This window comes from Anser anser (assembly GCF_964211835.1).
Source record: "Anser anser genome assembly, chromosome: 2".
NCBI classification, from domain to species: domain Eukaryota; kingdom Metazoa; phylum Chordata; class Aves; order Anseriformes; family Anatidae; genus Anser; species Anser anser.
The window spans coordinates 160442337-160468709 of record NC_139721.1 but is presented as its reverse complement, the minus strand read 5'-3'; the positions used below and the strand labels follow the sequence as shown (position 1 = coordinate 160468709).

The 26373-nt window shown below is 46.2% G+C and overlaps 1 protein-coding gene across 1 annotated transcript in view; it reads right to left on the bottom strand.

The window, feature by feature from the left end:
• Positions 1 to 51: 51 nt before the first annotated feature.
• Positions 52 to 26373, bottom strand: part of WNT9A (Wnt family member 9A) — a 58497-nt gene continuing 32175 nt past the window's right edge. Inside the window, exons 2-4 of the mRNA XM_083822074.1 lie at positions 23958 to 24217; positions 20011 to 20273; positions 52 to 6881 (exon numbers count right to left, since the gene is read on the bottom strand). Coding sequence (XP_083678200.1) covers positions 6408 to 6881; positions 20011 to 20273; positions 23958 to 24217 — 997 coding nt within the window. The 3' untranslated portion in view covers positions 52 to 6407. The remainder of the gene's footprint in view (positions 6882 to 20010; positions 20274 to 23957; positions 24218 to 26373) is intronic.

Below are 26373 nucleotides of genomic sequence, written 5' to 3'. Positions count from 1 at the left end.
TGAAATTAGACCTTTTTCAACAGATGTGAAGAAAGAGGAGCACGCTTCAAGTATAATTTAAAATACATTTATTGTTTCATTTGTTCTGGCTTTTTTGTTATACAAAGATGTTAAATAACTTAAATACATTCTCAACAGTCACTCAGAATCAGATTTATACCTACAAGCTGTACATATGAGGTAGAGAAAAATAACTTAGGCTCCCATAAGACATTGGAAAAAAAAAAAGAAAAACACTAATCCTTCATGTTAGTATTCCCACCTCCCTTTAAAAGGAAATGCCATCCCAAGTGTGCAAAACAAATCCTAGACTTTACATTCAGGTCTCAAAGGTCACTGTTAGAGACCACAGTGGGGTGGGTGGAACAAGGGAAAATTCCCATGCTAGTTTGGTGATTGTGCTTTGGGATGGGTTCATGCCTAAGGGGATCTTGGCAGGGTTTCCACAATGACCTTGCTTAGGCCTCAATTCATCTCCGCCTCTCTCACCTGTGCTTTATCTCCTTTTGCTGTCATTTGGGAGAAACTGGCACCTCCACATTGACCAATACACCTGTAGAGTTGCTTATACCAACAGACAAAAGCCTGGACAACCAAGCTTTTAATGTTTTCCTTACCTAAGGGGTGATGACTCCAGGCCCACTGCAAATGCCCCACAATGCCAAACATGTCAGCACCTCTGACTTTCCTGAGCAACTCCCCAGTGAAAGCAGAACTGGGTGAAGGAGGGGGATCTGCTGTCCCTTTGGGTCACCTTATCAAATATTGCTGAGCAGGGTTTTCCCATTTCTGAAAACATTCAGCAACAACTGAGAAAAATGTGTTGTTCAGATGTGTCCTCTGCTACCCTGCTGAATTTTCGTGTGTCTGTATCATTTATGGTCTTACACTCTTCTCGTACCCTGCCCCTGAAGAAATGTAGTTACAGGAAGCCTACCATAATGCCAGATCTAAAATATGCTTGAGATATCCATTTTCTTTTCCTCTCCTTCCACAAATACTAGAGATTTTTTTATTTATTTTTTCTCCTTTCCATTTGGACATATTCTGTTTCCTGGAACCTCTAAAATAGTTTCTAAAATAATTTGGCCAAATCCAGTCTTATCAGTGGCAACTGGATTGAAAAGATATTCATTGATAATCATGACCCTAAGCTTGACTGCTTTAGCAATAACTAGATTTCTACACGGCTGATCCTGTGCTACACTAAGCCTCCTTTGAGTTACATGGACAGTAATGGTCATAAAACACACTGGTCATTTTGCACGAAAATATTGCTCTTCAAAAGTCATCACCTAGTTAGCATCCTTAAAAAAGACAACCAGGACAAGCTGGCCATGGAAGCCAGACTCACCCCACCAGATGTGCATGCAGAGCCAAAAAGACCGGGAATGCAGAGCTTTGCTGCACCTGTTTTAGCAAGCACAGTATAGACCTAATTTTACTGCAGCAGCAACTGAGGAATTTTTCACAGGCACTATAATCCACCAGAAAATTACCTTAAGCAGCATCTACACCATGAAAGTACCCTTGAGAAATCTGCCCCTTCATCTGGATTCTCATCCAACCCTACCATGGGCCAGACCAACTTAATTTCTTCTCATATATTGGCTAAAGTAGGGCAGCTGAAAAGTCACTAACAAAAAAATTCAAGACCTGGGCTGAAGGAAGGCAGATGCATATGAGCTGGCCAACCATGAAAAATTGACAGAAATTGTTTCTCCCCTGCCCAGATCTCCACAGCAGTTCTCTTGAAAACAGTTGGTTCATAGCTCATCATAGCTTCCAAAGGTGAACAGCAGCCTTCCTGAACTGCAGCAGACCAAGTTCCAGCTCCCCAGTGTTACAATACCCCATTCAAAATGATAAAAATTGTTTCAGTTAGATCAAGCCTGGAATTTGGTCCTCTTTGTTTAACCTTCCCATGCACTCAGGTATTTTTTTTTTCCATCTAACTTTTAAGAGTCTTTTTCCCAGGCCAACTGAGATAAATGGCAAATATCTAGTTATTGTGAATAGATTTAGGTTTTCCTCCAGTCAAAGCTATTCCAGGACCAGTAAACACAACTAAAAAGTGTGAGCTTGAAGCCTGTCACTCTCCACAAGTCATTTTTTGTGTCAGGAATAAAAATAAAATTTGGAGGGGAAAAAAAAAAAGCCTACATTTCACTAACTGGAGTCATTTGCGAGCTGGAAGACAATGAGAACGTAATGTTTAGGACTTGTTTTGCACGTTTCCACATCCGGTATATATGAGTCAGTCACACAGAATAGAAGCTTGTTAAAAAACAGATGACGGGTGCAACAATTATTTGTGTGGGGTTTTATTTCTTTTAATAGAAAATTCTAATATAAAACAGCAAACATTTTCAGTTTGCCTTGTTTACAAAAATATTTTTTTTTATATTTCTGACATAACTAAATGCACTATTCAATAAAAATATTCTTCCATCAGCTAACTTCTCTTTTAAAAAATTAATAAAAAAGTTATATAAATAATGGTTGCACCCCCCCACCCCAAAACTGATCATGCAAGTCTTGCTGGATCAGCTTAGGAGAACCAACACTTGGACATTTTGGGGGGACAGGGGCTAAAAGGGAATCAGAAACCAGAGACTTCCCCTACACCAATCCATCCTTCTCCAGTTATATCTGCCACAAAAAACACTTTCTCAGGGTGTGAGTGTATGTGTGGGGGAAGTTGTTTCACACTTGGTTTTTGTTTGGTTGTTGTTTTATTTTTTTAATGAAATGGCACCATGAAAGATTTAGAGCCTAAATGAACTCTTGTCATTTTACAAAAATGGGCAATTTCAGTCAATTGCACTGGAGATCCAATGGTGTGGCAGTAGAATTAGCCTCTCTGGAAAAATCCAATTTCAAACAGCTGGAAGCAAAAGGGTTTTACAGGACACAGCTCAGTGTCTGGCAGAGGACTTCAACTTTCTTATCCAGGGTTTTCTGAAGGTGCATGTGGAGCAGCACAAGCAGAAGCTCCTGTACAGCTCCACAGATCAATTAAATTCCAAAACACAACCTTCATAAACAGAAAACCCAGACCAAGCACTCAAAAGGGTTTTGAGAGGGTTTAACAACATTTCTACCAGCTGCTACTTGCATCACGCTACTCAAGCTCCATTGTTTTTTTCCAAAATGAGGCTTTTTTTCCCCATTCTTAATTCAAATATAAGGCAAACATTGGAAAATGCTGGACCTAAACATCTCCCCGTGCCCCCCAAAAATCACACACAACAAGGTGGAGGGAGAAGAGAAATAACCCACATATGTTTTACCACCCTAGGTCAAAAGGCCAAGAAGACAAGTTCTCCTGATTTCAGAGTGTTAGTATATTTTATACACTGCCTATACATTTAACACATGTGCCTCGCTACTATTTAGTTATATATTTTTTTTAACCACAGGAGAATAAACCTTGCTATTTACAATATATAACAGGCAAGTAATATATCCACATTAACATAAATACAATTTGTTTTTTGTGTTTTTTTTTCTTTTTTTTTTTTTTAAATACTTACAGAAAGCATCCAGGCTTCAGTGCGTGAGTTATAATACACAGAAGAGCTCTTTCACTCAGTAGTTCATTCACTCTTTGCCTCTTTCTTCTAGTCTAGCCTTAACAGTCTGCCTCATTGCCCACCCCTCTCTCTCTGCAAACACACCAAGCTATCCTATCCCATCCGACACAGGCATTTTCTCTGCAACGATCTCCATGCCAGCACTGCCCTCTCTTCTGCATCTAGGGACTCATTCTCCTCTCACACCAGTGCAATGTGGAGTTACTCCAGCAAGGTCAACAGAGACAGAGACACCAGTGAAAAGAAGGAAAATGAGGCCCATGGTTTAAATATAACAATAATAATAATTAATAATAATAATAATAATGCACATAAATTGCAGCCCATTCTTTAATTAAGAACACACATTTAAAAAAAGAATGAGGCCAGAAATAGTAATTCAGACCCAAAAATCCTCATGTTTTGAGCACATTTGGATCCCGCCTTACTTTGGAGGGGAAGAGCTATTCTAGCACACACACACAAATGTAACAGTGAGCTTGCACATGTGTGTGAAAGAAAGAGAGAGGGAGAAAGAATTTAACATAATACCACATTGAAACCATAAGAAGGTCCTTCTGAAGGGCTTTACAATAAATAAATGTTTGTTCAATATTTATATATATATATTTACGTGTCTGCGTGTGTGTATATATATACACACATGCACACACTGAATAATAGTTTTCTAGTCAGTTTATTTTTTAAACCATTAGATAAACTGCTTGTGGGTGACTTTCAAAGCAGTGCATCTCCCAGAAGCCGCGAGACCTTCCTGCAAACCCTCTGCGTCGGATGCTCCACTGTGCTTCTGCCTTGGTGGAAAGGGACAAATACTGTGTGTGGATTACTCCTTCTACAGCACTATCCCAACCTCCAGAATTGTACAGCAAATAAACAAACATCAAAAAAAAGAGCCAGTATGCTTTACTTTCCAGGACCATAGCACTACTAAAAGTAACTTCGTAAAAGTCCATCCCCAGTACTCTACCTCCAGATTTGATGCCAACAAGCCAGGCTGGGCTGCAATTATTTGTTACCAAGAAAAAAATATATATTTTCTCCTCCCAGTAGATGCACATAAACAGCTTAAATGTTAGTGGCTACTATTTGGGGAAAGAAAAAAATAAAGTTAAAAAAAAGTAAAAATAATGGTCCATTTTGGAAAACTGCTCTCCTCTTTTTGCTTGGCCAACATCTACTACTACTTGAAGAACTCCAGCCAGCTTTCCTCCATTGAGAACCAGATCAATGGTTTATAGAAAATTGGTGGAAATTGCTACTACTGGACAATCAAAAACTGCTATCAAAAATAAAATACAATGCCCTCCACTCTCCAGTGTTTCCTTAGAAAGCTTCGTTGAGGCATTCACTGGCTGCTTCCAGTCCCAGAAGCACTTTTATATGATTAAAGGGTATTGCCGCATCAAGTCCTGGATTGTAAGTATCCTCTTCAAAGGGAAAAGAAATGCTGAAGATCGTCATCTATTTCACAGCGTCAGAGATATATCTACCACTGCAGTTGATTTTTGGCTTCTCTGGCCACTTGACGGTTTGTCTCTCTGTCAGTTAGCTGTTCCGAATCCAATAGTTGGTTAGAATTTAGCAGTTGTATTTTTAAAATACAGTTCTCAATCTAGTGGTTAAAAAAATCTTAAGGTCATTGGGTTCACTACATACAGCTTGTGTCATGTACCACTGCCATGGTTTAGGGTAAATGGAATGATGACCTAGTAAAGAAAAGTTGAATCCTCCAAAGGTCCGATCCAGTCCAAAACGGCTGCTAAACAATGCAAGACATCACTGCCTTCCAAGATGCACTGGAATTTCTCTTGTCCTCCTCAAAAATACGTCCAAATTCAGCTGACATAAAACAAAAAAGTTCCAGTTCAGATTTCTGAAGCAGTTTCCACAGGGTGAAATCAATCAACAAGAGGTGGGAAGAGGACAGAAAAATGTCATGCACAAAAGTGAAAATAAAACAAATGTATCTAGTGGTTTGTTTGTTTGTTTTTAAATAAAATTTAAGACAGTAATAGTGCTAAAGGAACTGCTTTGAAGAAATTGTATGAAAAAATAACACAACTGAAAGGGACAGGCACGTCTGGTTTTCTACTGTCTTCCCAACCTCTTTCTTGGACACATTGCCATCCGCAACATGGTGGACCCGACATTTTTGGAGCTGTATTTGGTGATCAAAGCATGTGGATACGGAGCTGTCATTAAAAAGCTTACCCTCCAAGTGAGTCTCTTTGTGAGAGCCTTGTTTGCTGGATGTGCAGAAATTCCACTAGAGGAACAATCAGGGCTGTTCCTGCTTACCCCACACCTCTCTCCAGTTTCAGAAGGGAAAAAATGAACACTTCCCGTACCACTGCGTTCAAAGCAGAAAGATCTTTCTATCTTATCTGTTCAGCTCTCTAAGCTGTTGGGTAAGCTTCAGGAATAAAGTAATATAGGTTATTTATTCCAGAGAATACATTAGCCCATAAGTTCATGGAGGATTGGTGAAATGATCAAGATGTTCCAAGGATAAATGATCTGTCAAACTGCGTGGACGACTAAGCTGAAGGTCAACTGGTGTCTAACCCCAGTGTGACAGGCACTTATTTCCACATGGTTGGACCTCATTAAAATTCAGTCTACAGGAAAACAAAACAAAACAAAAACAAAACAGCAACACAGCTGGGTCACCTGTACCCTACAAAGTGCTTATGTCTCGACATAGCTTTCAGATCCCAGAAGGTCAATCAAACCCTGTTTGTCTCCATATGTAGTTCTCATAGATCACGATCGCCCGTCACTGAGGGTTGCCATCAGGCAGGAGACGCGTCAGTCTTTGCAGGTGTAAACCTCTTCTCTCTGGGTGCACTGCTTGCATTCGACATAGCAGCACCAACGGACCTGGCACTGGCACGGGCGGGTGACCACCCGGCTCTGCGTGTTGTGCCCTCGCCCACAGCAGATGCTGTCGCAGTTCTTGTCTTTGTAACATTTCCTTCCCGAAGTCCCAGGCGAGTATCTGCTCATCAGACAGAAGCTCGGGGAATCGTCAATGTAGACAAGATCCGTAGTCCTTGGGATTTGATCACTGTGACCAGGGATGGATTTCTTGGGTGGGGAAATGTCTCCTTCACCCGTGGCCTCGTTGGTAGTGCTGCCCACTTTGAGCGACGTCTCATACTTCTGCTTCAGCTGCTTCCCTATTTCATGGAATGGAGAGAGCTGCCTCCAGCACGTTCGGACAGTGCAGGATCCAGATACACCATGGCACTTACAGGTTGTCTCCACTCCAGCTTTGATGACCTGCGGACACACACAGCCCCAGAAGAAAATCAGTTGTGGGGAAACAAATCAAGGCATAGAGGAAAAAAAAATAAATAAATAAATAAAATAACATTTGCTAGAAGAACATTCCTGAATCACTGAGCTGATGACAACTCAAATACTATCTTTTGGAAGAAGACAAAAAATGCACACTACAGGAAAGACTTGTTTTAGAAGAGTCTCAGCTTCCGGAAATGACACTTACCTGTCAGAATGTTGCTTTACTTGGATAGTTAATGGTACTAGTGAAAGTGCAAAGACTGTCCAGTACTTGCACTCATCCTGCATAGAGATCAATACATATTTTAACACCTATTTATACATTTCAATAAGAACATGGAGATAAGATGCAACAAAAGTGAGTTGGTTTAGCATAGCTAGTGGGGAGATGCTGCTGCAGCCCACACAGACAGGTGGTGGCATGTGCTCCGGAACATGAGCATGAACAGCAGGAACCTTCTTCCCAACACTCAGGTTGCCACCTTAAACCCATGTAGCTAGCTTCAAATTAGCAGCACAGGCTCAGTGGAAATGCAGTTAAAACTGTGCTGTTTCCAACAGTAACAGCTAGGCATAGCATCCCCCCAGTTCACTTTGCAACTGAGGAAAAGCCTTTACGTAGCTGAAAAGTATATAAGCCCTCGAGAACAAGATCTTGAATTGCCTCTACCAAAACCAGCAGCTCCAGAAGCACACAGGTAGCTTCCACCTATATATCCTGTTATCCTATATATCCACCTAATAGATCCTATTCTGCAGTGTGGCAGCACGTCGTAGAGGAGATGACAATTTTTTTCCTGCTAGCATTGAAGAAGCCTGCACATATCTTAGAAAGAGTGCCATTGCTTACTGACCAAACACGCACTTAACAATGTACGTTTTCTTACAGAGTAAAAGCCAAGGCTGTGTCAGTCTCCTCTGTGCCTTCTCTTTCCCCAAAAATTTAAGATGTGAAGGAATGGAAAACAGACACCTGGGTGAAAGGTTCAGCAAGTCCAGGTAGCCAGACCCAGTACAGCACCTCTTGACTACAAATACCAAGGGCAAGGTTTGATTCACATCCTTTCTTAATCTAGTTTTATATTTTATTATGTCAATGTTCAAATACTTGCAGTGGGTGCTGTTGCTAGGAATAAGGCTCATCTCACAGATCCCTAAAGGAGGAAAGTAATTTCTTCAAGATATCAGAAAGTACCCGTGTGTGACATTCCCAAAGCATAAGCAAGTCAGCCTCCATATGGGAAGACGCCTAGATCTTGCATGGGGATAACTCACAAGGGCAAGAGCTGGTACCAGCTCCCTAGGTGCTGTAAGGAACCCCAAGCCCATAAGCTGAATGCTGCTAACAAAGGACTCCATCCTTTTCAAGAGAGGTAGCAATAAAGATGTTCTTTGGCACAAAAGCATATCCATCTTCCTTTTAATGGCATCTGAATGTGACGCCTATCTATAAGAAGGGCCGCAGGGCAGACCCGGGGAACTATAGGCCTGTCAGTTTGACCTCAGTGCCGGGGAAGCTCATGGAGCAGATTATCTTGAGGGTCATCACGCGGCACTTGCAGGGCAAGCAGGCGATCAGGCCCAGTCAGCATGGGTTTATGAAAGGCAGGTCCTGCTTGACGAACCTGATCTCCTTCTATGACCAAGTGACGCGCTTGGTGGATGAGGGAAAGGCTGTGGACGTGGTCTACCTTGACCTCAGTAAGGCTTTTGACACCGTTCCCCACAACATTCTCCTCGAGAAACTGGCTGCTCGGGGCTTGGACTGGCGTACGCTTCGCTGGGTTAGAAACTGGCTGGATGGCCGGGCCCAGAGAGTTGTGGTGAATGGAGTCAAATCTGGTTGGAGGCCGGTCACTAGTGGAGTCCCCCAGGGCTCGGTACTGGGGCCGGTCCTCTTTAATATCTTTATTGATGATCTGGATGAGGGCGTCCAGTGCACCCTCAGTAAGTTTGCAGATGACACCAAGCTAAGTGCGTGTGTCGATCTGCTCGAGGGCAGGAAGGCTCTGCAGGAGGATCTGGATAGGCTGGAGCGATGGGCTGGGGTCAACTGCATGAAGTTCAACAAGGCCAAGTGCCGGGTCCTGCACCTGGGCTGCAACAACCCCAAGCAGAGCTACAGGCTGGGAGATGAGTGGCTGGAAAGCTGCCTGGCCGAGAAGGACCTGGGAGTATTGGTGGATAGTCGGCTGAATATGAGCCAGCAGTGTGCTCAGGTGGCCAAGAAGGCCAACGGCATCCTGGCCTGTATAAGAAGCAGTGTGGCCAGCAGGTCGAGGGAAGTGATTGTGCCCCTGTACTCGGCTCTGGTGAGGCCGCACCTCGAGTACTGTGTTCAGTTTTGGGCCCCTCGCTACAGGAAGGACATGGACGTGCTCGAGCGAGTCCAGAGAAGGGCGACCAAGCTGGTGAGGGGTCTGGAGAACAAGTCTTACGAGGAGCGGCTGAGGGAGCTGGGCTTGTTCAGCCTGGAGAAGAGGAGGCTCAGGGGAGACCTCATCGCTCTCTACAGTTACCTGAAAGGAGGCTGTAGAGAGGTGGGGGTTGGTCTATTCTCCCACGTGCCTGGTGACAGGACGAGGGGGAATGGGCTAAAGTTGCGACAGGGGAGTTTTAGGTTGGATGTTAGGAAGTACTTCTTTACCGAAAGGGTTATTAAGCATTGGAACGGGCTGCCCAGGGAGGTGGTGGAGTCACCATCCCTGGAGGTCTTTAAAAGACGTTTAGATGTAGAGCTTAGGGATATGGTTTAGTGGAGTACTTAGTGTTAGGTCGGAGGTTGGACTCGATGATCTTGAGGTCTCTTCCAACCTAGAGAAATCTGTGAATCTGTGAATCTGTGAATGTTCTCCCCCACCTTCTCCAGAGGGATTTACTACTGGGACTCCTCCGTGGGCAACATGAGAGCAGACACGTTGTTTGGTCAGTCACAGATAACCTGCATTTTGCCCACAGATTATAAACAGATATTTATAGCTCTAGTTCTCCCTCCCCCTAAAATAGTTTACATTTTGACTTTAAATGGGTGAGGTATAACCACCCCTTAAAATAGCAAGTTAGAACAGAGCGTGTTTTATAGAGCTGCCTCCTGACAAGGTACTGCTGAGAAGTGCCCTTCCTTTGGGCATCTACGGTACCTAAAAAAGAAAAAAAATCTCCCCCTTCTGCCCATTATGGCATCTGCCTACATTATGGCCTCATGACAGCAGAGGACTGGCTCCAATCCATTTCCTGACCATCCGGTTCTTAATTATTTGGCTACATGAGTCCTGCTGAGCACCATGTACAAATGTGCAATAGGTCATGGACTCAGAATTGGGGTCTGGCCCAATCCTGATATTACAGAGACATTTTTAGAAAGACACTATGCATAATATGGCCTTCAGCAAAGCCTGGCCAATGGTCACACTTCATTCCTGTGACAGCCAAGACCTTTTCAAATGCAATCCAATAATACACAGTAGCATTCAAACAAGTGACGGGTTACAGAGAGAGATGTGTTACTGCTTATAGTACTCAGCTGGGCCGGCTTGGTTAGGGGCTGTCACGCTTTGCGTGCCAAAGTGTCTAGCCAACTCTGCAAGAAATCCCACAATGTTAGACAAGAGCGTACAGAACACATTTCAACACCGAGAAAAAAAAAAAAGAAAAAAAAAACACAACTCGCCCATGCTCTCCCTCGTATAAAGTCACATTTCACTGGTTGTCTAGAAGTGAGAACTGAGCTCATGTGAAACAAAGCTCCCATACCTGATTTCACGCCCAGACCATCAGCAAACTGGGCAAAATTGCTGAGATACTTGCAGAAGGGCTACACACTGCAGTCATTCATCCATTCAGGCTTTTCTCAACCCTTCCACCTCCCCCAACACCCACTTGCATCTGCTCCACCTGGAAAAGGAGACGACCACCATTGTGCAGGATGGGAAAGCAAGCAACCAGCAGAAGTTGTCTCGGCTGGTACGCACACTCCTGTGCACAGCCTTGGCTGGATTTAGAGCTGGTTGAACAAGGCACAGTCATGAAATGCAGAAAGGAAACTTCAGTGGGGGGTTGTTCTTGTCAGGAGCCACCTCTCCAGAGCCCAGGGGGAGGGCTGATGCTGCAGGTGCAGTGTATCCAAAGCACCCACACGGGGCTGGTACATGCGGCACAATACGTGTTGGAAATCCACATCCTGATGGATTGGCAGCTAGCAGATGGCGGGAGACCTTCAAGTAGGAACAGACACGTAGGTTTAGGCACCTGAAGCACACCATCCAGCCAGGGCTGACCTCACCGAGGCAGACATATGACTTTAAATGCCTACATTCAAGAAACACCTCTAAACTCCCATCTGACCGGCTGGAGCCAAGGCAGGCAGGGGATCCTGCAGCACTGCAGACACCTGCACAAGCTCGGCTGAACAGCTTGCCAGTTTCTCCCGACTGTGCTGGCCACATCTCCACTTGCTAACAGGAGCTTAGGGACTCCGCTCGCATGGAGATGCCTAAATTTATATAGGTGAACCTGTGAGCACAATCCCACCCTCTGGGTGCAATTCAGGTGTCTAAAAATTAGCATCTAAAGTTACTTTAGGCCCTGTAAAACTGAAACATTGCACTTTGCCACCAGATGCCTCTCCAGAAGCATAAAGGTCTCTCATACATGCTGTGTCCTAACTGCCAGGGCATCCCAAATTGTACAGGTACCCTAAGACAACAATTCCCATTCTCTTTACCTGGACTTAAATAGTGAAGAACAAAGACCCTAATGAATCCCAATCTGCTGTTGTGGTTTTGTTATTGTTGCTTTTCATTTTGTTTTTCCTGACCCACTTCTAGCTCCTTGTTGACCAGTGGCTGAAAGATCTTAGGTGTCGTGCACTGGTGAACAAAAGCACAAAAAGTTTCCATTCTTAAGAATGGACCAGTTCATGAAATCCAGCACGTGGATTTTCATATGGCCACTGTGCAAGTGCAGTGCATCCCAACCGCCCCATAAACCTCCTTGAAGGGCAGGGAAGGGCTCAAGAATGTTATGAGGCAGCGATGGTGAAAATCCTAGAAAAATTTCTTCCCCAGACAGCCTCCCCTGCCGCTGTCAGTCACGATGCAGCTACTCAAGACAACGTGTGATGGAGCACTGCTGCCTACGGGCCCCCTCACCACCCACCAGCCAACATGAATCTTGGCAAAGCCTCTGTTTCCTGTCTCATTCCTCAGCTTCCACAAAGACTTTCCTCCTCTTGTTGAATGGTCCTGTCAGAGACATTTAAATCCATCTCATCCTTACAGAATACTCAGGCTTATTCCAATGAAATGCCAGCACATTGCTTGGAGAAGCCTTTTCTGGCCAAGCCCTGGGATAAATGGGAAGATGCCTACATCACGCTTTTAGACCTGGAGGGACTTCCAGGCCAGAATAACTTAGCTTTTGCTAACAAAAAAGTCTAGGATGCATGAGGCAGAAAAAAACTTTAACACCAGCTATTTCAAGAGCCACTGGTAGCTCCTCTGTCCTGTTTGAGACACATCACACAGCTCAGAGCCTGATCTGGCTCCATCCTACATAGACTTGAGCCTCTCTTGCACGCTCACACCATCACTTAATAACCATATTTCATGCACACCATGCTAAGTGGCCACGTGTGCCTCTATCTTGCCACATGCTTGTATTAACTTAAATCTAAATTGTAAAATACTTCATGCTCCCTCATGTCTTAAACACTACAACTACCACACGTCAGCAGAGTGACGGTAACTCAGAGGAGCACCAACATAGCAGTGCATTTGAATCCTCAGTGCGCTACATGCTGTACAAAACCATGAAAGAGAAGTTGAACAAAGACAACCACTGGGTCAGGGGTAGCATCACACATTGAAATTATGTCCTCCCACTCTCCTCTGAATAACCACCTGCTCTGGCAGTCTCACAAATAGGACAGCAGTTTGGGAGGAAAATAAAGCTCTGTAAGCAAATTAGTTCGTTTGACTTAGGAACAAAACCCCCCATTGATCTTGTCGTGAGAATAGCAAATACTGACAAAAGCACAATGAGGAAAACAATTATGATACAGCAAGACTGAACCATCTTTATTGGTGCTTGCTGCTCTGAGGAAATTAGATAGCACTGCAGGACCACCCGCCCAAATGGCTTTATAAGAGCCATAGGGAAAAGGGATCACAGCAGAGCATTGCTATGCAACATGTAATCCTTCCTCACAACAATGGTTTGCTACGAAGCTCAGACTAAGTGCCCCTGTAATGATCAGTCTCAGACATGCTGCAACACACAATTTCTCAGTGTTTTAGCTGAAATGCTGAGGACAGATTCCCATTCATTCCCAGCTGGGTCACGGGGCTCCGGCGGTGGTTTTCAGACAACTCTCGTCTGGGCAGCAGCAGTCCGAAGCGGGGACGCAGCCGTGGGAATTCCTCAGTTTGAGCTCCGCTGTCGTCATGGCTGGTCTGCGGCTCCAAGGCTTCAAACCATTCGCCATGGTTCGGGGGAGAGGAGGGAGCAGATGAGCCTTAGTGCATCCAGGAAAAGCCTGCCCTTGCCTAGCCTGGCTTCAGACAGGGCTTTGAGATGCTTCCATCCTCGGCATACAGATCCTCCTTCAACTTAAGTAGGCTTAGATATTGTCTCAGCTCAAATATTAATATTTGGTTTGGACAACAGCCATTTCTTCACAGTGCCCAAACCACTCAAAGACTTCTGCCTTAACACTGGTCATCGCCAGTGTCTGAAGTATAAGAGCTTCACAGATTGCTACAAATTTTCTTTTCCTTTGTTTTCTTCTCTTCCTTTCTCTATCTTGTTCTAAAAAGCTCTTCTACTAAGCCTATCTCAAACTGTTTTTTCAGAAGTTTTCCCTTGCCACTAACCTTCTGTGCAACTCTTATTTTAGCAAACTACGATTTAAAATACAAACACATAAGAAACATAGAATATCATAACCCTACTTTAAGTTGAGAACATTAAAGTAATTTTCTCACCTTCTGTATTCCTAGTATGCTTCACATGCTGAGAAAGTTCTGCAAAAACAACTCTGAGACTACTTATGGGACAGAGCAAACACTTTTCTCCGTAGTGTTGATTTCCAGGCCTTAGAAAGACTTTGGCTGAGCCAATCTTAGCCTGAAGGAAGGAGGGGAAAATCCAGACAGCATGCCTGTGCATTCCTACCTGTCATAACCTGGAGCAATTAATACTAGTGCTGGCCCTGCAAACTGATCTGTACGTACAAAGTCAGGAGCTGGTCTCAGAGAGGCTATTTGCTAGGTTTGATTTGTACCTCAATTAAAGCATGATGCTAGGTTTCACACTGCAAATGCACCTCTGAAGAAACCACATAAAGGATGCATTTTGCATCTTTTTTTTTTTTTAACGCACCAACTGAATCAGTAAGTTCATATGGATTTGCCTCATCAAAATGAGCAATTATTAGACAGTTTTTCAGAGTGTTGAAAAAACAGAGATTCATACTAAAGGTGCCTGTTCGACAAACTCTGGAGGTTGACTGGTGTCATGTTTTCTAGTGGGAACCATATGAGATGGGATTGGCAGTGCTTGCAAACACCAGCTCTGCAACAGGAGACCAGGGTGCAAGTCTCTGCTTTGCTACGCTGGTGTGTGACCTTTAGCAAGTCACTTAATCTTTCAGGGTCTCAATTTCCCCTCTGTAAAATGGAGATACAGCAAAGAAGAGGGTGGTGTGCTCTGATAACACGTTACGTGATACCTTGTGAAGTTCCTCAGACAGATGATAGCTGGGCAAACATCTACTTGATAAGGAGAACCCATCTCCAGAGCAGACGGCATGCTCAGCCCTTGAGATCCCTGCCAGGACTGCCTAAGGGGCAAAGCCATTCCTTGCATGGACTTCCAAAACAAGCAAGCCAGCAGCAGGAAAAGTCCACGCACCTCCCATAGACCTCTGCAGAGCATCCCAAACAGTCTCGGGGATGCAGGCATACCATGTCTTGGGGTAGGTCTGGACTTGAACCCTGCAGCAACAAGGTGACAAGGATCCTTCCAAACTGTGTGGATAATCTGTGCAGACCAAAACGCGTGGGATGATGATGTGTGAAAATAATTAAGGAATGGTTCCTTCATGAAGGGAACCAATTTCAAAGGGGAATACTGCCTGATGAGAAATTTTTAGGGGGGAATTTTCTTGTTCTCCTTTTCTGTCTTCCCATAGTTTTGCACTGTTGGATCTCAAGCAGCCTGTGGCTAAACCCCTGACTTCAGGGTCCTGAAGGCAAAGGCTTGCTTGTGTCCCTCCTTCTGGAAGCATAAAGGAAAAAGGGAATGAGAACATGACTTTTTTTTTTTCTTTTTTCCTTGGGTAATAGCAGCCCCCTTTAATAGTGCCCCTTGGATCTGCAAGACATGCTTGACCAGACATACCTCTGGAAGAGGTCAGCACTCCTGGGATTAAGAAACTTAGCAACGCTCCAGAGAGAGAGTTGGAAAGTCATGTTTAATGATACTTTACTGAGAAACCAGGCAAATTTAATTAAAACATCACTTACTCAAGCCCAGTGGAACTAATTGAGTGCTCTAATATTCCGACTTTTCATTAATGGGTTACAAAAGAGGGCTGCACTTGTGTGTACAAGGGGGAGAAAAGGGGGAGGATATAAAGAAGAAGAGAGCCTTAGCAAGGCTGCCTGTACTTCATTTAATATAACCAAGAAACTTCATTGCTGGCAACAGAGCTTTAATACAGTTGACTTCTCTCACCACCACCACCCCCCATCCCCTTGACGCATAGACAGCTCCCCCCAGCACACACCCTCTCCACCCAAGACCTCTCTGAAAGAATAGCTGAATGAGCAAGAGCAGATTTGGCAAAGGAAGGGAAATTGCTTTTTTAATAAGTGGTCTATTCAGAGCTCCTACTTTTCAATAAAGAGAAGGCTGGAGAAGTTCTGGTCTAATTACCTCATCCTCACGCTAGACAAGCTCACCCTTTCATTAGCGATTGAGGTCATATCATATAACTTTGTGAGCCATCACGGGCACAACATGCTCTGTGATTATTTCATTGGTGGCAGCAAAATTATAGTCGGCCCATCAAGGTTGTAAAAAGCAGAAGTAAAATAATAATTAAATGAGAACTTCTACCAAGAGACACTAAAACTAGGTGGGATAGGATAATGTCACCCTCCCAGAAATACGCGGATTGTTTGCTAGCGTGACACCATGGAGAAACTGCTGTGCCGACCAGGAGGGAAGAGTTTGTTGCCAATTCAGTCAATTAAGCACAGGTCCTATTTTTGCTGGGTCTCAAGGGACTATTTATACATTTAGCCATGGTTGGGAGTAATTAGACGGGAAGGATTATATGTTGCTAAGAATCAGTGAGAGACCACCAAGCTTGTGCTATATCTTTGATAGATATTCCTCCACTCCCCAGCAAACACACACATCCATACATAGGCTGTACCTACACCAACGTGGGCAGGCGCAGCAGCAAGCTCCTGCAGCAAAGCAAAGTACTGGAAAAGAAAGTCTCCTTGTCCACTCCCAGCACAGTCCAAAATAGTGTGTAGCACAGCTAAGGTTTCGGTTCATACCTGTATGGCTTCACTAATAGACATAAAATCCGCGGCTTGGTTAGAGGAAAAACAACGGGTGCTGAGCAGGAATTCGGGAGAGGTGGCCTCACTCTCCTGCTCCATCCTCAGCATGCTGCATAACCTCAGGAAAGGCACCCAGTTTGTATCTCAGCTCCTGCTCAAAATCACCAAAATCATCCTTTTGTAGCTCATGGGGATATTTAATGCACCAAGGTCTGTGAGAGTAACTTAGTCATTTAACAAACTGTTTCAAAATTGTTCTGTTCCAAAATGGCACAAATCAAGGCTATCTGCACTCGTTCTATATGACTTTTCATTCACATCAAATACATGATTTATTATCAAAATAAATAAACTAGGTTAATTCAAAGCAGTATTAGATCTTCACAGCCACCAGGTTAGCATCTCCTGCTATGCAATGGTTGGTAAGTCTGTACGACAGCAGTTAGCTGATGGGCAGCTAACCGGAGAAAGAAAAGTAAAGGATGCATGTCAAGTTTCATAGAATCATTTCATATTTCACCCACTGCCTTTGTCAAGGAAGATATCAGTAACTCAGTGAGGGAGCCTGGTACTGAGTGCTGGACCACTCTCATGCCCCACCAATGTTACACCAGCAGCATAAGTGAAAAACAGGGCTGGCAGGAAGCAAGCGGATTAAACCCGATAGTACTATAGACCCAAGCGTAAGCAGTGCCAGAGACAATCCAACCACCCCACCAAGAAGGCTCAGGCTTCAAATCAGTTTCAACATTTTGCAGCCTGAAGCAAGCGTTGCAGGTTTTGACCTTGCAGTTACAAACCAGCCTCACCTCCGACTCAAACATCTCCGACCATCAACCTAATGACATGATACTGTGCCAATACATTAGATCCACAAATCCTGACTACATAGATATATGTTCCCCTGATCATTAACCACCATCCTCATAAAAGCTTCCTTCTTAACATGCAATTCTCTTGTTCTCTGCCGTGCTTTGCGGTGCCGCTGTGAATCTGGTGGGCTGCTTAGCTTGCCTTTCAACCACACTAAGGTACAATTATTCCAGGAGTATAAACAGAGAAATCATTTCAACCACTGCCACAAACAGGCAAGGCAAAGCTGTCAGACAGCAATACCAACTCAACAGGCACAGCGTGGGTGGACTAAAATAGGAACACCGGATCACTGACCTGCAGCAAAGGTCTCTGACTTGGATTGCCATGAGGGCTCTCGGTGTCTGGACAACCGTCACAACTGTTACTCAGCTGTTTAGCTGCAGATATTACACTAGCGCTCAGAAACCACTGCCAATGACCAGGGCCTGACCGTGCCAAGTAAAGTGGAGGCAGAGGATGCAAGAGAGTCCCTGATATACTCTGCGCTGGTGCGGCCTCACCTCGAGTACTGTGTGCAGTTCTGGGCACCACAGTATAAAAAGGACATGAAACTGTTGGAGAGTGTCCAGAGGAGGGCTACGAAGATGGTGAAGGGCCTGGAGGGGAAGACGTACGAGGAACGGCTGAGGTCACTGGGCCTGTTCAGCCTGGAGAAGAGGAGGCTGAGGGGAGACCTCATCACAGTCTACAACTTCCTCGTAAGGGGGTGTCGGGAGGCAGGAGACCTTTTCTCCATTAACACCAGTGACAGGACCCGCGGGAACGGGGTTAAGCTGAGGCAGGGGAAATTTAGGCTCGACATCAGGAGGGGATTCTTCACAGAGAGGGTGGTTGCACACTGGAACAGGCTCCCCAGGGAAGTGGTCACTGCACCGAGCCTGTCTGAATTTAAGAAGAGATTGGACTGTGCACTTAGTCACATGGTCTGAACTTTTGGGTAGACCTGTGCGGTATCAAGAGTTGGACTTGATGATCCTTAAGGGTCCCTTCCAACTCAGGATATTCTATGATTCTATGATTCTGTGATATCTCCCATTGCCCCAGGGCCTAACTCACAGTAGGATCAGGACAAGAAAGCGCAGACAGAATGGAGAGATTCGCTCCCTCCAGCTTATCCTTGGAGTTCATTTAGCTCAAAGCCACACAGACAGTGGAGAGCAGAGCTGACAAATAAGGCCACCTAACCAAAATCCAAGACTGGGTCTCAGCCATATGGGACTGGCTCTCAGCCATATGGGCATCCTGCCTGCAGCTACTGGGATGGAAAGCACTGGGAGTTAGGTCAAATCTCTTGGGCAAGTGTTTTAGCCCCACCAGTGCTGGAGGGGAGATGTATATGGATTTACAAGAACATGTCAGTGGTACCTAAAGCCACAGCCATCTGGGTTCTGAGAAGACTGCATTATGTAACTCTGGAAAAGGAGTACAGCAGGGACATCTCACAGCTCTCTACAGCATGAAATAACAGCCTTCATGGACCACCTTCCCCATTTTCTGTTCCATTTGTTACACAGCCAACTCCAAAGAGCTATAGGACAGGCCCTCGGGAACGATCAACCACAAGGATTAAAACAGATTTCATCACTCTGCAGAGCCTGTTTCACACGCCAGAGAGCTGCAACAGGAGTTCAGAGGCACTGAGCCTTTTAATCCAGAGGCAGAAAAGCTGTCAGCCAAAGCCAGACACCAGCTAAATCCAGGATATTTCTAATCCTGATCTCAGTGCTGTCGAGGAGCATCTGGTGGTGGGGAGAGGGGGAAACTTTTTTGCTGGCCAGCACTCACTGGTGGCATTCTCTGATGCCCCAGCTCTGTCGCGAGGAATGACATTTTATGCATACACACAGGAACAACTGAGCTGGGATGGTGATTCCTAGAATGCACAACTGGCTCGGCAGCATTTGCCTGGGAAACTGGAGACCCAGGTCCCCATCCCTGCCCCAACCCTCCATCCAATCACAAGGACAATAACGAGGCTTGAAGGCTATTTATAGCCTTACAGTATGTCCCCCTTCGAGGTTGGCGCAATGAAACACTGATCCTAGGCACCTGTGCTGGCCAGTCTGGGGGATTTTAGTGTTTGAGCAGCTCTAGGCTAGGTACATCCAAGCAGTTGATGGGAGAAGGTGGAAAGTCCTTTCCTTTCTCATCTCTTGCTGGGATGAGCCAGCAGTTGCAGATAATTTGTTCTTTACATCGCTCCTGGTGGAGGCCCCAGGCAGGAGCACAAAGCCTTATGGGGAGGAGTATGAAGTAAGGAGTGGGAAACCCTCCAAGTCCTCCAGGATAAGAGTGGGAGAAGAAAAAATGAAAAAAAAAAAGAGCAAAAGCCAGGGGTCTTTCACACAGCTCGTGTTTTCTGGAGAGTCCTTTTTCTTTCCCTCTGCTCTCTATCCAATGGCTTTGTACAATTCTTGAAGCACAGTGACCAAAACAGGGTCCCTAATAAGTCCCTAATAAGACTTCACCACTTCAGGGAAAAAAAAAAAAAAAAAAAAAGGATGACTCCACATATTTTGCATCCCGTTTCCAAGCAGAACAGCACCTTATTTCCTTATTTCCCTCACAATCTTATTTCCCTCACAAACCCTACCACCACCAAGAAGTCCCCCAACCCCACCTCTCTGCAGGCCTCGCACCCACCCATGGCTCACCTTCATGCCCACGAGGTTGTTGTGGAAGTCCACCCTGGCTCGCAGGTCCTTGTTGGGCTTCCTCCCCAGGAACTCCTTGACAAACTTGTTGCTGTATTTCAGGTTGTCGCCGCAGCCACCCCACTGCCAGGCCTCGCGGTTCTCCAGATCGGGGGCCTCATCACAGGTGCAGCGCTCCATCCGGCCCGCGCTGCATGCCTTAGCCATGGCGTGCGTCAGCCCCGCCGAGGAAATGGCGTACAGGAAGGCCGTCTCCTTAAAGCCTGAGGGAGAGAGGAGGCAGCTTGAATTGCACCCAGAGCGAGGGTTAAAAGAAATAAAAACTGAGGTAGAAAAAACATAATGGGAAGGTCTGAGCGACATCGGAACATGTCAAGCTCTACAGACATTGTTGGTGGTGGAGAGGATGTGGTGGAGAACAGGGAATGATGGATTGAGGTGGCACAAACCAGGATTGAAACAAAACCAAATCGAATAAACAGCTTTGTGGCTGTCACTCTTCAGTCTGTACCTGAGAACAGGAGGTGAGCAAGATCTGGTCAGGCTGTGGAGGTACCATCATTACTGTACAGCAGTGCTCCTACCAAGGGGCCACCAAATAATAGGAGCCCAGCACTAACTTCCAGTCAGGTGATTGGGGTAGAAACCTTGAGGGTTTCCTTCTCCCTCACAAAAGTCACCAGGACCTAATCAAGTCCAACAAAATTGTTAACAAAAGGCACCTGAGGACTGGAAGCACTTCATAGCCAGCCTGTCACTCAAGGCAGTACCCCAAATACCTGAAGAAGTTGTTTACAGCTCAAACCATTCGTGTACAACCTTTTTTTTCTCTTGTTATTATTATTTTAAACACCTCTATGCTCACCTGCAGGGTTGCAACAGCATCCGCCTCCCCCATACAGGTAAACTGAGGCCCAGAGAGATTAATGAATTCAATACAAATGAAAAAGACAAAAATAAAAAGCAAACATGCCAGTATTTATAGCTCCCCATTCTCCAGCTATGGAAGCAGTAAACGACTGCATATTTGAGATGCAATTCCAGAACAGCTTTGGATGTGACTCAAGAAATCCCCCACTCAGAAATAACACAAGTGGATGGTGACAGTAGTGGATATATCTGTAAACTGGTGTGTCAACCAAGGACATGCAGAGACACTGCCAGATCATTTTTGGAACTGGTCCTTGGGAGGTTCACGGTAGTCCAAGCGAGCTCATGGGGCACTAGGCTGGCCCGTCCCCAGAGCCTGCCTTCCCATAGCACTGCCAGGTGCACAGTCCAGAAAGTCAGCAGAAAAAAGGTGAAAATCCAGTCCAGGAGACAGAGGCTTGGTCCTCCCACTGGGGCTGTCTCAAACCAAACTGTTAAGAATTGTCATACCATTCCTGCTCACCTGAAGAAGAGCAGATTTATTTAATTCATAACAACAAAAACTCATGGATATGTTGACCACTAAACACCACCTTAGCAGTTCTCATCTTTTGTAGGCTGATTCAACTTTTTTCTAGGCTACGCTGTAAGGATGCTAAAGAGAGTCTCAAAGCCTCCATGCTCCCAGGTTGTAGAACTGGCCTTTTGCCACTGCAACTACTTGTGCTATGACATGGGGAGGTACCAGAGCGCTAACAAAGTCCTCGACGGAACAGGGCATGCACACTCTCTCCCCTGAGAGCCTGAGGCACTGCAATTAGCAACAGCCAGCCAGGGCTTGGCACAGTTTAGCGGCCACCACAAATCCACAATCTGCAGGAAGGTCTCTTGGTTCGAAGCACTGAAATTGTGAAATCACCGAGGGACGTCGGTGCCCTGCCACCACCCTGCATACCAGGTTTCACATGAAGCCAGGAGGAACGGCTCATTCACCAGGCTTTCCCCTGTCAATCTCTGCATCAGCTTCAGCTCTCCTCCTCCCATCCTCCATCACTGAAAGCCCCACAGATTCCCAGCGCCCATCAGCACAGGTATCATCTCACCCGCAGGCAGCTTCCAAGCTAGTCCATGTGACATTTGGCTCTGGCCAGATTCAAAGCCATCTCCGCCATGCACTATTTGATTGCACCGAGATATTTTGTAACAAGATAATGAGCTTTAAATCAATGCAGGCATTCTAACCCCCAGTGCATCGACAGCCTGCCATCCATGGCTATCCCATTTCAGCCATTTCCAAAATTGTTTGTGAGTATCCGAAGAGGATAACAAGTCCCTTAAACAATCCCCTGTTATTTTAAGAAACAGGCCACATCAGCCCAAACTGCAAACCAGCAGCCAAGCTGTTCGGATGACCAAGTGGAATAATGGAGGGGGAAACTTTAAGCGATTTTTTCCCCCCCTTTATTTTCTTCTCTTTAAAAAGTTGCAATGGTCCTGCCCTGGAGGAGAGAAAACAAGCCCACACTGATCTATCTGAATAGCTGTGTCTTAGTGGGCTGCACACGCACCCCTTTGCCCTGGGGTATCACTCACTGCAATGCTGAACCAGGAACCAGCAGCTCTCGGAAGAGGAGGAGAAAGATTTACAGGACAGCGTGCTATGCCGCGGGAACAACGGCTGAAGGATTTACAGCATCGGTGGAAGGCTGAGATGTTGCAGGGGCATAAAACATGGAAGAATGAGACAGCAGACAGAGCCCTGCAACCCTCAGCACTACCATTCATTACACGGGGTCCTGACAAGGGGGGTGGGATGGTTCTCGCTGGTGTTTTCCAGCGGCAAACCTTCAGGCTGCTTTGAAATACCCCCTCCCCTTGCCGAGGGCTGTCCACGGGGGCAGGCACGTCTGAAGGAACAAGCTGTGGCCTCCAGGTGTCAGCATGAGAAAGTGCTTGGGTTTCCCTAGGCGCCACTAATCCAGGGACTCCTCTGGCATGCAGAGATATTTTTAAACGTCTTGCAGCTCTGGCTGGACCTCTTGGGTTTCATAAGGACTTTCCTTGTTTCCACCGCCATCAGTGACAGTGCATGAGTTAAGCCCCAGCGCTTCTGAATTTATTGCCATTTATTAGCAAGACAGGGGGGCACTGCAGACCTCTGCCCTTATCTTTGAGCATGTCACACCCTGGGTTTCTAGGTCCAGCTCCATCACTGAGCCTGGGACTTTCTGAGAGTCGCTGAAGCCCCTGAGTCCCAGGAAAGCCACCTGCGAAATGGGCCTGCTGCATCATTAGCTTCAGGACAGAAATAAGAACTGGATTTTACTGGGAGGCTGCAGGAAAACTGGACTATACGAGGCTGTGCAAAGGAAGGAGATAGAAAATACCACCTTCTCCTCCTCAGCTTCTGGTCACCTCCACCTGCACTGCGGGGACAGGCTGTGGGAACTGCCCCCATGCATGTCCAGGGAACTTTTCCCCAGGCAGAGCAGCAGCAGAGCACAGGAGCATTTGGAGTTTTTGACGTGCATAATGATTGGGTTCCCCCTGACTACACCACCAAACCAGCACAGAACGGTCCATTTTGTCCCCATTCCCTAACCAAGCTTTTTTCCCCAATTTCTTTCTTGAAAGATTAATATAATAAATAGAAAAAAAATGAACTTATTAAAAGAAGAGGACACAGCTTTGGGAACTTTAACCCCTTCTTCTCCAGCAAGGGCTCGACTTCCAGCAGGAGCGAGGAGCAAGCAGAGCAGCCGGCTGCAGGTGCCTGCACCGACATCTCCAGCCCCCATGCAGAGGAGCTGTGCCAGCGGTAGGAAGCAGACAGGGGTTGCTTTGCCACTGCAAGAACACAAATTGCAGCCACACGGCTCATGCTTTGCCTCCTGTGTGCTTTCATAGATGACCTGAGATTAGCTTTACCCTGGTCTTTACCTTCTTTGAACTCTTGTTGAGCCTCTGGGGAGGTGACCACCCACCAGCAGCAGAGGATGCACCCAAGGGAGACCACCCTGCGAAATGCCAGATGCAGGAGGTGCCAGCAGCCCTGATGAGTCCCCTGTCCCGCTCACCTCTCTTTAGCAAGCTGGCCCGGTATCTGCCTTCAAGGGTGCAGTTCCACCGCTCGAAGCGGAACTGGTACTGGCACTCAAGCGCGCTCATGCTGATGGCCTCCATCAGGGTCTCGGCCACACCGGGGTCCCGCCGGCACATCCTGCGCTGCTTCTTCTCCAGCTTCAGGCGATCACAGACTTTGTAGTGGGCTTTGACAGCAGCTTCCTCCATTTCTGAGGTCAGAGGGAGGATGGTCAGGGGTTCGTTCCCCGTCAGCCTGCAGAGGGACAGAGGGGCACAGCGGTGAGGAGACAAATAGAGCCTGCAGCAGACATGGGAGCTGTGATGGGAACAGGCTCAGTGTGGCTGAGCACCCATCTGGGTTCACCAGCACTGGGGCGAGAAGTGTTTTTTGCAGCAAGGCTCTCTGCTGTGTGTGCACAGGGCGGGAGCAGGAGAAGAAGGGTAAGAAGCAATATTTGGATTAATTTTCTCTACCAGCTCTCACAGAGCTCGCTTGGATGTTAGACCTTGGCAATTGCCACCTCCCTGCCAAACTCAGAACTGCCACAGGACAGTTCATTTAAAACCGAAATAGGGAAAAAATGACAAGGTACATAAGCACAGAAACTCAGGAAACCAGCAAGACAAGAACACTGCAGCCACTCTCCTGTGCCCTCCACAAATCATTTTCGGGTATCAGGCAGAGCCAGAACCGGCTTGGGAATTGGAAGAGGGTGACTTGTCCCACCAGACCCCAAGGGACACACCAAGAAAGCATGTACAGCCACTCTGCCCTCAGCAGAAGAGATCCGTACGTAAAACCCAGCAAGCCACAGCCCGAGGCTCGCGAGCAGGATATGCTTTCAGAGGCAATGCTGCCAAAAGCTTTTAATGAGGAATGACTAAAAAACGACCTGAAGAAATATATGTCCCGCTGCCTTCTCCCCTCCCCTGCCTCCTCCGAGCACAAGGTCCTTGACTCCAATGTGAAACAAAAGCAGCCAGCGGACTGTTCCCGGTGTCAAGTGACGAGCTGCTGGAAAAGGACCAGGCTGGCATCGGCCCCATGGAGCAGAGAGGCTGCAGGAACATCTGCTGGGCTCATGAGCGGTTTGTTGGCCAGGCTGCCCGCACCCCACTCTCCTGGCTCTGCCCTCTTCCGGCCAGGTGCCAGTCCACGCAGTCAATGGGAATCACTATGTAGGGTTTCGAAGGTCCCGAAGACACATTTACCCAGCCAAAAAGGAAGAATTGCTGAAAGCCGGAATTGAGAACACGCTGGAACATCACAGCCCTGCACAGGCAGACACAAGCAGGGGTTGCGCAGCCTCCACCGCTGCAGGGTCACCAAGGTAAGTGGGGCAGTGGGCACAGGAGTGGAGCACAAGCTCACCCACTTCACCAAACACAGAGCAAGCCTGGAAACCCTTAAAAACCCCCTCAAAAATCCCAGGAACAGTGCTCTGTTGTCCTTTTTTTAAAATGAGGATTTTGGTGCAATCAATGGGACACATCTTGCCAGGAGTGCAGTCCCTCAGGGCCCACAGCTAGGGTGCTTGAATTCCCAAACCCCCGTGCACAACATGCACACAATCATGACATGAGCCACAGCCAAGCAACGTCGAGGACAGATGACAATTGTTACTAATTGTTTAATGAGGTGATTTAACATCTGAGGTCAAAAGAACAGAGCAAAAAAAATACAAAAAAAGTAAAATTTGTGGGTTTAGTTGTGTTTTTGTTTTTAATAAGCACATGGTCAGGGAAATGCTCTCCTTCAGTTACTTTTAAAAGTACATGGATTTCAAGGAAAAAAAGCTGCAGTGGTAAAAAATGAAGAGTCAAAATGATTTGTGGGAAAAATGGAAAACTAGCGTGACCGATGTAAGTTTCCCAGAATAGTTTTTTTCAAGAAAAACTTTTGCTCCTAAAACAGATAAATACATCCAAGCAGCAAGCTCCATCTGAAACACAGGCAAATATTAACCCTCGGGCTCGACTGCTGCCCAAGGAAACAGCACGTCACCCGGCCCCCGTGGCTTGTTTATGAGAAAGGTGGCTTGGTCCAAGCTTCGTAGTAGCAGAGACCTGTAACAAAATCTCGAGGACTTTCATTCCTGGACCTCATCAATACTTTTTCTTGGAGGGTTCATTCCTGCAGGCACCATAACTAGTGCAAGGGATACCCTCAGCTGGCAAAGGAGAGGGAGGAAGTGTAGGAGCATTTCCCACAGCTCCCCCTCGCCCAGTTTACCTTTCCAGCTGAGCTGGTACCAGTCAGCTGCATGCTCTGGAAAACATAAGCTCTGAATATCACGTAGCAGGTCAGTTACTGCAGGGAGCAGCCGTACAGGAATTGATCCCACGGCCACGATTTCTGCAGAGCAATCAGTGCTTTGGAGCCCCTTCCTCACCCTCCCCTTGGAGGCT